Source organism: Ictidomys tridecemlineatus, chromosome 12 (genome assembly GCF_052094955.1).
Source record: "Ictidomys tridecemlineatus isolate mIctTri1 chromosome 12, mIctTri1.hap1, whole genome shotgun sequence".
NCBI classification, from domain to species: Eukaryota; Metazoa; Chordata; class Mammalia; order Rodentia; family Sciuridae; genus Ictidomys; species Ictidomys tridecemlineatus.
Genome location: NC_135488.1, coordinates 64,218,204 through 64,233,256, shown reverse-complemented (window position 1 = coordinate 64,233,256; position 15,053 = coordinate 64,218,204). Strand labels below are relative to the sequence as shown.

The following is a 15,053-nucleotide window of genomic DNA, read 5'->3' as shown; positions in this document are numbered from 1 at the left end:
TAATTCTCTCCTATCTCTTCAGTTTCTGCAACAAGCATGCCTCACCATGGGCCACCAGCTCTTTCTGCAGTGCCCCTTCCTCAGATATATGCATAGCTCTCCCTCACCTTCTTCAGTTCTCCCCTCACAGTGACTTTTCCTTACTGTTCTCTATAATTTCCACTCTATCTTCCCTATCTTGCATTATTTTTCTCTATAGAACTTAATTACCACCTAACAATTATTTATGTAAGTTCTAAAAAGATCTATGTGTTTCCAATTCCTAGAACAGTGATAGCCAGGAGTTACATTCCCAAATATTACTAATGAATACGTTTGTAGCACATTGTCAATTTTTTTTTTTTTTTTGTCTGAGCCACATCCCCAGCCCTTTTAGTTTTTTGAGATAGGGTCTTGCTAAATTACTGAGATTGACCTCAAACTTGGAATCCTCCTGCCTTGGCCTCCTGAGTTGCTGGGATTACAAGGACGCATGGCCATTCTTCAGAAACAATGTATTATCCAATAACTAAAATTCTCATTTTAGTCAAACTTTCCTTCAATCTCACCTTACTAGTTAAGAATGAATAAGCCAATTGAACTCAACAAAAAAGAGTTATTTCCTTCTACAAAAGTGTTTGGAGAAGAGTGGTGTAGAAATAAGAAAGATGCATGGGGTGATGGAAAGGCAAGGCCCTCATTAGTAATAATTAGACAGCAATTATTTAGCTGAGGGCTTTTAAAGAGATCTACATTGTTAACAATGTCAAAGCCATACAGTAACTGTATAGCTATATCAAAATGCATTTGAGAGTAAATCACTCAGAGGACATTAAAGTGCCTGGATCTAAAGGAATTAACTTCCAGCAATTAACACCAGCAATGTTTTTATAGTTTAGTGTGCCGCTTTTATTTCACAAATTTAAAGTTTTCAAAGTGACCAAGGCCAATTCAGATTCACTATACACATATTTTTATTTTTCATTATGGACAATTTCCAATTTACACATAAGAATAATAGTATGTAAATATAACCCATCCACTCACTACAAATGTCTGAATTACTAATTACTTTGAACACTCCTCAAAATAGTCTTGCAGGAAAATCTTTAAGAATGTTTTTCTTACAATGTGTTTCCAAAGTACTGCTGAGAGAAAGACGAATACTAGCAATCTCAAATTTAACACGGTGATGCTGACCACTGAGATGTGGCAAATGGATATTTCCTCTAAGCCATTTAGGAACACAGGTTGTATTAGAATTCAGACTATTTTATTATCAAATGAGTAAAATCTTGATTCTCTTCTTGAACTGTATCACATTTTAAAACAAATCTATTAATCACTTACCATGGACCAGATGCTGTGCCAAGAACATATTAAAAGCCCCTGACATATTATAAGTTCCAGAGTCATGAAAGCAAACATTAAAAGTAAGAATGCTGCTGGAAAAACTTAGGAATTAGTGCCTACCCATATTTAACCAAGATTGGTATAACTGGAAAAATGAGAGATTTTGGCTGAGGGAGACAGAAGCAAGTGAGAAGACAATAGGACTACTTCGAGCAAAAAAAGATTCTTAAATGGGGTGTTCTAATGAGAGGTTCAAGGCAAAATCAGTCATTAGTGTAATGGTTAAGAGCTGAAGACAGTCGAATTGCAGGATGAGGAATAAAAAGGTATATGATCTTGGGTGAGTTAATTAGACTCTAATTTTGCTTTTTCTGGCTTCAAAATGGAATAAATTATTTTAATGTTCAGATGAGTATTAAAAGAGCATTTAAAGCACTTAACACAGAGCCTGGCACATACTAAGCATTTAATGACTCTCTGTGAATTAATAAAACTCTATTATTTCTCCTGCAATGATTAGTCCCCTGTCCCCAGTCTAGTACTATTTAACTACCTGCTTGTGTAGACTGGCCTGAGAATGCTGAAGTTGTCTTCATTATTTGATATTCCCAAATCAAAGTGCTAAAAAGATTAAGTTCCCATATATTCCTGGCAGTTTCTGAAATTAAAAAATTTCAAAATAATGTAAGAATCTTAAATGTAAAGGCATTATAAAATATGAGCAGTGCTTAACCCAAATATGTGGCTATCATGCTTCTAGCTAAGATCTAAGAGGAAAAAAAGTCTAGTAGGTTTTTAGGCAGTGTTCTTCTGTAGATACAAACTTTCTATAAGCAAAGTCCATTCCCTAACTGCTGCATCCTTATAAAAAGATACCCATAAACTAGCAGAATATTTAACCTATTAAGAAAATAAGTCTGGGGATTTAGCTGAGTGGTAGAGCATTTGCCTAGTATGTGCAAGGTTCTGGGTACAATCCTGAGCACTGCAAAAAAATAAAATGAAATGAAATAAATAAAATATAAAAGTTTTAAAAAAGAAATGTAAAATGTAACATTTCCCATATAGATAAGAAATATCAATTTAGAATTCAAAAAATTTTGGTGAAAAAAACAACTCTCTAGTTCAGAACTTTAATATCTAGAGTTGTGAAAAGAAACCTAAAATTGTATTTTTAATGCATTGAGCTCTCAAACTGCCAGTATCCAACAGTAAAACAAAAAGCCACGTCAGGAACTCACTGAAAAGTTAACTATGTGAGATGATAAATATGTTAAGTCGGCTTTACTGGGGTAACCAATTTGCTCTCTCTGTGTATTTCATACTAAACATTATTTGTAAACCTCAAATTCACACAATAAAGTAAAAATCAAAAACATATCTCATTGAGCTTTTCCTCCTCCGCACCCTGGAGAAATGCAACAAAGGCAGGATCGCTCATCCAATTAATATTCTGAAAACAAAGAATGCAGAGGGGGGGGGAAAAAACTACACCACAAAGAAAATATCCCCAGCTCGGATCACTTAATACTAAAAAATTCTTGCCTAAATACGTTATATAATCAACTGTTGCTTCATAAAAACTGCCTGCTTGATTGGCAACATGTCACCAGAGTAGCAAGCGATTATAAAGATGTATTAGATCTACTTCCCCTCAGTAGATATATTCCTCCGGGTGAGATTTCCATTTTTTTTTTTTTTTAAAAAAGCAGTTTCAAAATCCTTGGGTGGTGGTCCGGTTAGGCTTTTTGGTCGAGGGTCGGGGGTGCTATAGAAGAAAAGCCAAAGAGAGGTTAAAGAAAGATATTTGGCTTTTTTCCAGTTGGCAACTGCGAGAATAAAGTTTACCTCGGCCTCAAGATGGGGGAAAAAAAATTCTTACCAACAAGAAGAAAACGAAAGGAAGAGTTTCAGGAGAAAAATAAAATGAAAGGGAAGTCTGAAAAGATATAAAGAGGTTAATTACAGGGGGGGAGGCGGGAAAAAAAAAAAAGAGAGAGAAGAAAGCAAGCATGGGACGACAGGAGGGTCCGCCGAGTTCTAAAGAGAGGTTTGAATGAAAAAGTCTTTTCTCCAGGTCTAAGGACCCCAGAGGGCGGGCGGCGAGGCCAAAGGCCGCGCGCTGGTGCAGTTAAGGCGAAGGGATTAATTCTGAGGGTCGACCCCCAGTCCCTCCACTTCGTCCTCTCACAGCCCGGGTCTTGGCTCTAAGCATCCAGGTGTGTGCTAAGGAGAGAGGAACCACGATATCGCAGCATCCACGGAGACAATAGGCTGGGGAGCGGCGCAGGGCCGAGGCCTCCCTCCGGGACGACCACCATCCCGCCTCCCTCATCGTTGCTCCAGACTCACAGAGTCTTGGGCATCTCGTCCTCCATGGCTGCTGCTGTCGCGGCGGCGCCTCTGGGTCCAGCTCCCTGCCCTTCACTACCTCCCAAATCGTTTGAACGGCTATGGCTGCGGGATGGCGGGGTTTCTCGGCTGAGCGGAGGTTACTTCGCCGTCTTCTTCCGCGGTAATTACGCCGATATGCCCCGCACAGCGCGAACAATGAAGCCCCGATTCAAGATGGCGGCGAGCAGGGCGCCTAGGAGCAGCCAGCGAAGTGACCCAGACCGCGCAGGCGCAGAATAACCCTGCACTCTCACTCTCGCGGCGCGGGGCTACACCTCAATCCGTAGGTTCACTTGTTGCGCAGCCGCTCTTTCACCCGACTCGTGTTGGCTCGGATTGCGCAGGCGCAAAGCTTAACTATTTTGAAACTTTCGTAAACTGTCGGTTAGCTTCAGATCCGAATGTTTCACCAGTGAATTATAATGAAATGGAGATCTTCAGAGTAATTAAAAATTCTAAGTATTTTCACTACAGGAAAGATTTATGAAGATTCTTTCAAGACATTTTTGAGCAAAAGAAATGCCTGCGCCGCCCGGGAATCGAACCCGGGTCGCAAGAATGGGAATCTTGCATGATACCACTACACCAGCGGCGCTGTTGGTGGAAGCGCTCGCCAGAGTCTCCTAGGAGAAAATGCAAGCAGACATTCCCATTCAAAGATGCACTTCATATATTGTTATTTTAATTTGAAAATAAAAGTGTACTGATGGTTTGATAGTTCATATCTGCTATTTTTTTCATTGCTTTGAGAAACGAATTATCTCATTGCAGTGCAGTTGAATGGATGTTTCTAGTTTTTCTGTACAGAAAAAATATTCAATTTTAATTTTTTTTTTATTTAAAAACGTAAGTGTTTCAGTAAGAAGAATTTGCCTTGTTGGTGCTAACCAATTATTTGAGACTTGAAAAAATATTTTCAGACCTTTTATTTTTCTTTATTTTGCCTTTCTGTGGTGTATTCAATGTACATTGAAAAGCATTTAAGAAGTGGTTTCTGTAGCAAATTGGTCACAAGAATCATAAGGTAAGTGAATCAGAAGATAACATAAATTTAAGTACTCTTTTAGAAGGAAGGAAAATTAGGGCTCTAAAATGTGATTCAGTGTATTCGTTATGCATTTCATAATGAACTTTATAAGTTATATGAAATATTTTATAAACATAGGAGAATTTACACATCCAAAAACTAGATCCTCTTCAAAATAGTTCCTTTAGAACTATTTTACATTTCTGATTTCCATTTTTGGAATTGCCTTGAGAGTCCCTGATGCATTCTTCAGATTATATTAAAAGATATCAAGATTTATTTCTTGAGGATGAAGCAGATGTTATAGTGGACAGTATTTTTAAACACATTTTTGAGACACCCATTTAAAGTAGTTTTTTTTTTAATTTATTCATAGAGATGTTCAACCATTTCTACAATCATTTTTAGAACATTTTCATTCTTCCAAATGAAACTTTTTCCAATTAACAGTCACTTCTGGATCTACCTATTCCGGGCATTTCATAGAAATGGAATTGCACACTATATGTTCCCTTGAAACTGGTTTCTTTCACTTAGTATTATGCTTACAAGGTTCATATATGTTGTATCTATCAGTTTCCTCTTTGGTATGTTGTATCTATCAGTTTCCTCTTTGGCACCTTTCCTTTTTTTTTTTCCTCCTCAAATATTTTGAACTGTTTTTGTTTGTATTATTATATTTTTTTTACAGTGCTGGGGATTGAATCCAGGGCCTTGCACTGAGCTATATCCCAAGTCCCTTTGCAATGTTCTTTTAGTATTGTAGATTTTTGGTTTGTTTTAGTATTGAAGTTAGGGGCACTCAACCACTGAACCACATCCCCAGCTCTTTTTTTTTTTTTTTTTGTATTTTTTTTTAGAGGGTCTCACTGAGTTGTTTAGGGCTTCACTAAATTTCTGAGGCTGGCTTTGAACTCATGATTCTCCTGTCTCAGCCTCCCAAACTGCTGGGATTACAGGTGTGCACCACTGTACCAGGCTAATACAGTCATGTATTAAAATGTTATAAAAGTACTACTTGTTCACCATCACAAGTGAAATAATATAGATAATATAAAGAAAAGATTAAAAATTTCCTTATTCTTCCCTCTTTAAGAACTAATATTAACAAATTAGTCTGTAAGCTTCCACATCTTACTCTATATGTATCCAGATACACATATATGTAAGTACTTAGGATTTTTAGTTATTTCAAAATACATGGTATATACTTTGCAACTTTTTTCATTTAAGCTTACATCATAGTATTATCCAGTTTGATGAATACAGATCTTTTTATATATGCATACAAGGACTGGAATCTAGGACTTTGGGCATATTAAACATACTACCATTGAGTTATACTCCCAGTCCCAACTTTAGTTGTGGCAAAATAGTCCATAGAATGAATGTGCACAACTTATTCAAAGGTAAATTGAATAAATTACCATAATTGGTGTTGATGGACCTTCAAGTTACTCTACATTTTTTCTATTACAAATGTGTTGCAATCCTGGTACATATATCCTTATAAATTGATTCTTTTATTTCTGTAGGATAGATTCTCAAACATGAGATTGCAGAATTAATATATATTAATGTATATATAATTTAGATAAAGGTTATAATCATTCATATTTCTACCAACAATAATTGAAAGTCCCTGAGTCCTTCACCAAACTTGCTCCATTTTCTTCTGCATTAAGATGTTATTAGGGCTGGGGATGTGGCTTAAGCGGTAGTGTGCTTGCCTGGCATGCATGCAGCCCGGGTTTGATCCTCAGCACCACATACAAACAAAGATGTTGTGTCCTCCGAAAACTAAAAAAAAAATAAATATTAAAATTCTCTCTCTCTCTTTAAAAAAAAAAGATGTTATTATTCTTACTAATTTTTGCCACTATGTTAGATAAAAAAATGGCTTCTCCTTGTTTTAGCTTGCATTTGCCTAAACTACTTGCATTTGCCTAAAGGGTTGAGCATCTTTTTTTTTTTAGATGGACACAATACCTTTATTTTATGTGTTTTTTTATGTGGTGCTGAGGATCGAACCCAGAGCCTCACATGTGCTAGGCGAGTGCTCCACTACTGAGCCACAACCCCAGCCCTTTCTATCTAGATATCTATATTTTTACCATTGACAGTTACTCTTTTATAAGTTGCGTATTCATAGGCTTTGTCTATATTTATGAAGTTGTTTACCTCTTTTTATCACTTTATAGAGCTGTTTATATGCTTATAATATTGACCAAGTTTATATGCTTATAATATTTAGAGAGAATTTTTAATGTTTATTTTTTAGTTCTCGGCAGACACAACATCTTTGTTTGTATGTGGTGCTGAGGCTCGAACCCGGGCTGCAAGCATGCCAGGCGAGCGCGTTACCGCTTGAGCCCCAACCCCAGCCCGACCACAATCCTTTTCTTACTACTTCTTACCTTTTTTTTTTTTTACCTCTGTGGGGGGGGAAAGCAATCTTTAATTAGCATCCTCATTGGCTGTTAAACTTTGCCAAAAATCTACTTAGTTATTTATTTACTTATTTTGGTCCCAGGATTGGGCTCTGGGGCACTTGACTACTGAGGCACATCCCCAGCCCTATCTTGTATTTTTATTAGAGACAGGTTCTCACTGAGTTGCTTAGCACCTTGCTGAGGCTGCTTTGAACTCAGGATCCTCCTGCCTCAGCCTCCCAAACCACTGGGAGTATAGACATGCACTGCTGCACCCAGCTCAAATCTATTTATTTTTAAGTACTGGGGATTGAACTCAGAGATGTTCTATACCAAACTACATCCCTAGTTGTTTTAATTAATTATTATCATTATTATTATTTTGCTACTGGGGGTTGAATCCAGAGGGGCTTTACCACTGAGCCACATCCCTACCCTTTTTTATTTTATTTTTTTGAGACAAGGTCTTGCTAAGTTGCTGAGGGCCTTGCTAAATTACTGAGGCTGGCCTAGAATTTGTATTCCTCCTGCCTCAGTCTCTCTAGTCACTGGGATTATAGGCGGCTGCCACCTGACCTGGTCCCTTTTTAAAAATATATATTATAATTTTAGTTGTAGATGGACACAATACCTTTACTTTATTTATTTTTATGCAGTCCTGAGGATTGAACCCAAGGCCTCCTATGTGTGTGGCAAGCACTCCACCACTGAGCTCCACCTCCAGCCCCCTTTCGTTTTTTATTTTAAGACAGGGCCTTGCCTAATTGAGGGGGTTCTAGTTAAGTTGCTGAGGCTGGTCTCTAATTTGTGATCTTCCTGCCTCAGTCTCTTGGCCAAAATTTAGAAGGTGAAAATCATGAGTTTTAAATGCTCTGTGACAACTGTTGCTATAAACCAACTCTTAATCTTTAGGCATGTTCATTGCTAGGGGGTTTGGGGAGGGTAACCATTGGCTTGAAGTGAGTGACTTCTATGAGACTGGTGTATCTGTCCCTGCTTTGGCTAGACCTGTGCTCCCCAGCAGTTTTTGCTTAGCACCTATCAAGCTGGAGCTGCTGGAGCTGCTAGAGCTGCAAGCCACCTTTCAGATTGCCATGCGGGTTCTTAAGATGCACTATAGCAAACTGTTCACCACTAAGGTCAGAGGGCCTCCTGGTGGAAAGAGAGGATGGAGAGGGGACTAGGGTTTAAGAACTCATGACTTCATATGTTTCCTCAGTTAACTCTTGTTCTGCTCCAGCCTGTTTCTATCTCTTCCTGTCTCTAGGCCTTTAATTTTCTCCCAGCAAACAGAGGAATAACATACACATCTTTCTAGAAAATGTCTCAGAAGAAAATGCACGAAAGTAATGGTTCAATCAGTGCTCAGGAGCTTTCTCCGAGTTACTGTGGATATGGGCCTGCCAAACTCTAGAATGAGCTTTTGTTTTTTAGTATGATATTATTCCCACATGGTCCATTCCCATCAAAGCAGAGCCTCATGTACCTCTTTAAGGTAGCTCAGGCTGATCCAGTAACCAACTAATATTTAGTTGTAAGTGTTTGGACGAGGAATCTGAAAGCTGAGAGATGAAGCAGTTTACCTCTTCTTATCAATTTGTAGAGCTTTTTGTATGCTTGTAATATTAAATTCTCTTTTATTATTAATGGTAAATACTTTTCTTATGCATTATTGTTTATTATTTTACTTTAAAATGCTATCCTCTGACATCTTAAAATGGATAGATTTTATGTAATCACATGTTTGTTTATCTTTTTTCTTTTTCTTTTTGCAGAGTTGGCAATCGATGAAACCCAGGGCCTCAGACATGCTAGACAAGTGCTCTACCACTGAACCAAACTCCAGTCCGAATGTTCAATTTATATTGCTTCTGAATTTTCTACTTTGCCTAAAATAAAATATATATAATTTAAACATTAACCACTAGTGCATCACTATGCCTGACTACTTTTAAAGGAAGAATGAGGGACTAGAGAAGGGGGTGAGTAGGACATCAAATTATAGGGTAGGGTAGTGAAAATTTGTTAAATGTAGCAAGTAAGGTTTGGCCCATGTGCAACCAATCATGCCAATTAACTGACTCTTGACTGAGTTTGTTAACTACATTTAAATTACCTTCCTAACCTCCCATGGAGGCTGGGAAACAATAAGCCCTATCTTCAGATGTTGGTTGAAACAAGCAGTAAATTCTTAGCAGTCTTTAGTTTTTTCAGGCAGGTACTTTCAGAGGTAGGATTGTGGCTTTGAGTTACTTGAAACAATGTTACAATGTCTTTGTAGACCAAAAGTGAAGCCAAGTAGGAAAAAAAAAAAGTGCTCAGAAGAGGGCCTGGTTAGAGTTTGGTCAAGGAGAGAATCTTCTTCAGTATTTAGCTTCCTAGACTATGTTTATGGACAACATTCCTTTGACTAAATGTTACCTTACCGTGTTGGGGTTGTAGCTAGGTTGGCAGAGCACTTACCTAGCACGTGTGAAGCATTGGGTTCAATCCTCAGCACCACATAAAAATAAAATAAAGGTATTGTGTTCAAGTAATGTTTACATTACCTTATAGTTTTCCTTTAGGTATGTGGTAACATTTTCCCCCATGATTCTTTTTTTTTTAACCTTTTGGAATTTCCTTAATAAATATTATTTTGGGGGCTGGGGTTGTGGCTCAGTGGTAGAGCACTTGCCTAGCACAGGCGAGGCCCTAGGTTCAAACTCCAATACCACATAAAAATAAATAAATAAAAATATTGTGTCCAACTACAACTTTAAAATTAATAAATAAATATTAAAAAAAAATAAGCATTATTTTGAAAGGGCAAGGGTGCAGAATGAAAAAGCCTTCTGCCTCCCATTTTGCAAATTTTTCTAAGGTTTGTCTTCATTGAAATGCCCATTCAGTCAATTCTTTCACAAGGTTTCAGTATCAGAGATCAGTTTCCAAATACAACCCTTGGGCCACAGTCAATTACATGGCCAGTTCTAATCAACTAGTAAACATTTATTGAGGGCCTATTGTATTTAATGCCCTGAAGTATTATAGGAATAATATAATTTTGAAAATGGAAAGTAAAAGACGGTTTAGTTTTTTTCTTTGTAATATCAAGATGTAGTGAAAAGGGCTGGGGATGTGGCTCAAGTGGTAGCGCACTCGCCTGGCATGCGTGCGGCCCCGGGTTAGATCCTCAGCACCACATACAAACAAAGATGTTGTGTCCACTGAAAACTAAGAAAATAAATAAATATTAAAATTGTAAAAAAAAAAAAAAAAAAAAAAAGGGGGCTGGGGATGTGGCTCAAGCGGTAGCGCGCTCGCCTAGCATGCGTGCGGCCCGGGTTCGATCCTCAGCACCACATACCAACAAAGATGTTGTGTCCGCCGAGAACTAAGAAAAAATAAATAAATGTTAAAATTCTCTCTCTCTGTCCCCCCCCACCTCTCACTCTCTCTTTAAAAAAATAAAAATAAAAATAAAAATAAAAAAAAAAGATGTAGTAAAAAAGATATTGAAAAATCTTGATATTGTTATGTTCTTAAATATGTGTTTATTTCCTTAATACCTACATCTCTTCCATTAACACCTCCACCCTGTCCTCCTTATTCTATTCCATTAGCCTCCTTGTTTTTTTTTTTTTTTTTTTGAGTTTTTCAGCCACGTTTACTAGCTCACATAAATATTTAAATCAGATACATCTGTCTTCCCTTTCTCAATCCTTGGGATAAGTTATCACAGTTTTTAATAAGCAAAGTATGGTAAATATCCATAGGAAAAAGAATTTTAAAATATGAAAGAGAGGTTAATAAATAGCCAAGTACATCAACCATTGAAAGTACTGCCTTTTTTTTAAAGATAGGCCACTGATTTGCAACTTTTATTAAAATAAATTTAATCTTTTAAAAACCAGGTAATTTATAACTTGATTTCACTTGATTTTTTGGGGGACAGCAGTTGAATTTTTTTACATCAAAATTTGCAAAACTTCAACTAAAGAACAAATAAAACATTCAGACACAGTTTTACATTTCAAAAATTCTAGCAACAAATAAACAATGACAGCATATCAATTTACATTAGTACTATGGTCCAGATGCACTTTCCATTTAAGACATTTTAATCACTCCGTGTGTGGCATGGTGACTTCTAGTGGGAGTTAGTGTATAGTCTGTTCTTGATGAAGACAACACTAGACAGATGTTGCCTGACGCCTGGGTAATGCTAAATGTGACAAAACCTGCGAAACACATTGAGATCTTTCTCCTTTTCTTGAGCTGTCAGGTCAACTATAAAGCGATGAAGTCCATAGTACAGTAGAATATCTGCTAAGTTAAAGTTATATCCTGTAAGGTTGACTTTATCTTCAAGATACAAATTCAGATCCTTCAACAGAGTGTGGATATCCTCTTAACTAGGGGTGTCTATCTACTCGATGACCCTTTACTCCAGCCACTGCTGAACTGTTGCTTTTTCCTCTGCAGTACTACCCAGCAAATACTCCTTGTTGGCTTCTTTGACTAGATGAGTTGCTCTGATAGTCAATCCTGTTAGGCTTGGACCATTGTTTTGAAGAACTGGAATCTGTTGCTAGCCCTGGGCACTATACTTATTTCCCTTACTCAGCCCCAGGGACTTCTCCAGCCTAGCCTCCTTGTTGACCCTCAAATCTGCAAGGCATCTCTTAGCTTCTCTTATATCCTACAAATTTTTGCTGAAGTGCTACCTACTCAATGAGGCTAACCCTGACCATCCTATTTAAAACTGCAACCCATTTCCCAATCCTCTCACCCTAGTCTCTATATTAGATCTTTTACCTATTTACTTATTTACTCTAATTACTACCCCACATTCCCACTGGGATATCAACTTCATTAGAGGAACTTTTTTTGTGTGTGTGTGGTGCTGGGGATTGAACCCAGGGTCTTGTGCATACGAGACAAGCACTCTACCAACTGAACTATATCCCCAGCCCCCTCTTTTTACTTGTTGATGGACCTTTTATTTGCTTATTTATATGTGGTACTGAGAATTGAGCACAGTGCCTCACACATACGAGGCAAGCGCTCTACCACTGAGCTACAACTCCAACCCCAAGCTTTTAGTTTTTAAAGAGTCTGATTTTCAAAAATATCTAGACCATTTAGAATGGAACACAACATTTGTTTAATGGATAAATGCTTTTTGCTCTGAATTTTCTACTCTGGGTCTAAGCTAAACTTTTCTTTGTATCCAACTCAGATTCCTCCCATCCAGTCCATTCTTTTTGTTCATTTTTTTTAGTTGTAGATGGACACAATACCTTTATTTTATTTGTTTTTATTTTTATGTGGCACCAAGGATGGAACCCAGTGCCTCATGCATTCTAGGTAAGCGCTCTATCACTGAGCCACAATCCCAACCCATCTTTATGCTCTTATAGTTGTCAGTTATTTTGGTTTTTTGGGTAAAAGTATTGTAATAATAGAAATGGGCTCATTTTATAAGCATCACTCAGCCACCAGTTTTCCTGAACTAATATATTGGGAAAGTAGTTATAGACCAGACATTCTTATTAATGAATGCATAGTGTTTTACTGAATGGCATCTAATAGATGGAAAATGAAGAATCCCCCAAATAATGTGGCTTGAGAAAAAGGGAGTAAAAAGAAAGCCATGCGTTGACAGCTTTCATTTCCCAAGACAAATGCTTCTCTGATGCTAATTGCAGGCAGGAAAGAGATGTCTCCTCACACTGAGGTGATAGCCTCTCAGGGGCACTGACCTTCCTTGGAGTAAATCCTCTGCAGATGCGGAGCACAGACCCCTGACCCAAGAGCTCAAATTTCTCAGCACTCAAACTGACCCCTTCACTTATAGAACAAACCCCAAATTCCTGGGTGCCCAAGAAAACTGGTATGCTCATTAGACCACCTCTCAGGATAACCTATATAAGTCCAGTCCCTTCCCATTTCAGGGGCTCATTTTCCACTAGGAAAGTGGGTCCCACCACGGCATCATTTCATCCCTGCATCCCCTGTTCCTGTGTTAAACTTTGTTCCTGAATAAAGTGCTGATCTGATCTGTGAAGTTTGCGTTCATCCTGGTCTTCTTGTGTTAACAACATTAGTATGTAGGAGAGGAAAAAATATTTTTTCCTCTATCCTTCTAATTAGTGTCCTTCTCCTTGATTCGTACAGATCCCTGTAACAAAAGACAGATTAACAAGAGAAGAATAAACAAAATGTTTACCACATGTATATGTAGAAGATACCCAGAGAAATGAGTAAATATCTAAGAGGTGACTTTGAATTCAGGTTTATAGCATCTTCAGTGAAGAACAGTAAATTTTTTAAAAAAATATTTTTTAATTGTAGATGGACACAATACCCTTATTTATTTATTTATTTTATATGGTACTGAGGATCAAACCCAGTGCCTCTCACATGACAGGCAAGTGCTCCACCACTGAGCCACAACCCCCAGCCCCTAAGAACAGTACATTTTTAAAGAAATGACAAGACAAGGAAAAGGATTTTTGAGTCTCTAGGGGCAGCAGATTGTGGGAAGACAAATAAATGGTAGAGAAAAGCTCTTGGATAAAGTTAGATATAGATTCCTCTGGTCATGGCTGATTAAAGCCTGCCAAAAGACAAAATTATGACAAATTTAAAGTTTTCCATTGGCTTTTTAAAAATATACCTTTATTTCTAAATGGTGCTGAAGATCTAACCCAGTGCCTCACACGTGCGAGGCGAGCGCTCTCATTCTGAGCCACAATCCCAGCCCCTTCCATTGGCTTTTATTTGTGATTCTAGAGTTGGGAAATGCCTCATTCTGTAAAATAGAATGAATATCCAATGAGCTGAGCAGAGGAGGTTGGCTTTATAGAAAGAAAAGGGCTGAGGAAAGCAGAAACAGAGGACAAAAAGCATATTAGTAATTTCAAAGTTACTTCTCTTTGAAAGATTAAAGCAAAGAGAACTTCTTTCTCTTGTCTGCTATAACCAGCCTGTTTGAAAATTTAGCTGTGTTATATCTCTCCTGATTTCTTGGAAGTCCGGTCAGATAACATAGTTTCAGCTTGGTGGCAAGGAACTTTAGCATGAGTGACTCCATTTGGTTTGGTTTGGTTTATTGGACCTATTGCAGGAACTCTGTCCAGACTAATGGTTTCCTATATATATATATATATATATATATATATATATATATATATATATATATATATTTTTAAGATCTAAATTTATCTTCAGAAAGTAACTCTTATCCTTCCAGGTAGAGAGGGAAGAAGAGACACCTTTGGGTTTGAAAATTTGTGTCCTACTTTTAGGCAATTTTGGTGGGACAGAGAGCTTTTCTTGTACCTACATTTTTACAGTTGCCTTCAGCTTTAAATAATCTTTATGCCAAAGAGGCATATTTTGAGATGCACATTCTGGGCTTTTACAGATACACTACTTTTATTCATTTCTGTCACTATATTGTGCTACCTCCACTTTGCACTGCCCCATCGCCAGTCTTATCTTTCTTTTCACCCAGTACCATTTACCCATTTGTCTCATGAGGCCCTGGAATAAAGTGATCACTCAATAAGCATTTGTTGCCCCCCTGGCCAGTTTCTGACAGCTGTGTGCGTTCTCTGTGATGGTGTGATCCAGGGGACGAGAGAGCGCACTAGCGAAGAAAGGTGTTTTATCGGGAGGAAGAACAGATGGGGCAAGCTTCTAACCATGCCTTGGATCTTTTCTGAAGGAGGGTGGGTTTCCGAGAAGCGTAGCGCGCTTGGGGGACTGAGTGGCCTAGGATACGGAGTTGGGGTGGATTTGGGAAGCGAGGGACAGGGCAGGGGCGTGGCCTTTCAGGGGCGTGGCCGGGGAGGAACTGGGCGGGCCTGCGCCGAGCC

The 15,053-nt window shown here is 38.1% G+C and overlaps 1 protein-coding gene, 1 long non-coding RNA gene, 1 other non-coding gene and 1 pseudogene across 13 annotated transcripts in view; 1 reads left to right on the top strand and 3 right to left on the bottom strand.

Annotated features, from left to right (window-relative positions):
• Positions 1 to 3,819, bottom strand: part of Tia1 (TIA1 cytotoxic granule associated RNA binding protein) — a 30,802-nt gene extending 26,983 nt beyond the window's left edge. For all 11 annotated transcript variants that reach the window (XR_002483608.3, XR_013428880.1, XM_021724332.3 and 8 more), the window contains exon 1: positions 3,685 to 3,819. Coding sequence is in view for 9 of the 11 variants with exons in the window: in XM_021724332.3 (XP_021580007.1) it covers positions 3,685 to 3,710 (26 nt within the window). In the remaining 2 variants the exon portion in view is untranslated. The remainder of the gene's footprint in view (positions 1 to 3,684) is intronic.
• A 136-nt stretch (positions 3,820 to 3,955) lies between these two features.
• Positions 3,956 to 9,106, top strand: LOC144369351 (uncharacterized). Its single transcript, XR_013428881.1, has 2 exons — positions 3,956 to 4,750; positions 8,961 to 9,106. It is a non-coding gene; the product is annotated as an uncharacterized LOC144369351 (long non-coding RNA).
• On the bottom strand, positions 4,251 to 4,321 carry Trnag-ccc (transfer RNA glycine (anticodon CCC)). Its single transcript has one exon. It is a non-coding gene; the product is annotated as a tRNA-Gly (tRNA).
• Positions 9,107 to 11,234: 2,128 nt separating the features above from the next.
• LOC101966591 (eukaryotic translation elongation factor 1 epsilon-1 pseudogene) lies at positions 11,235 to 14,661 on the bottom strand (annotated as a pseudogene).
• Positions 14,662 to 15,053: the final 392 nt, after the last annotated feature.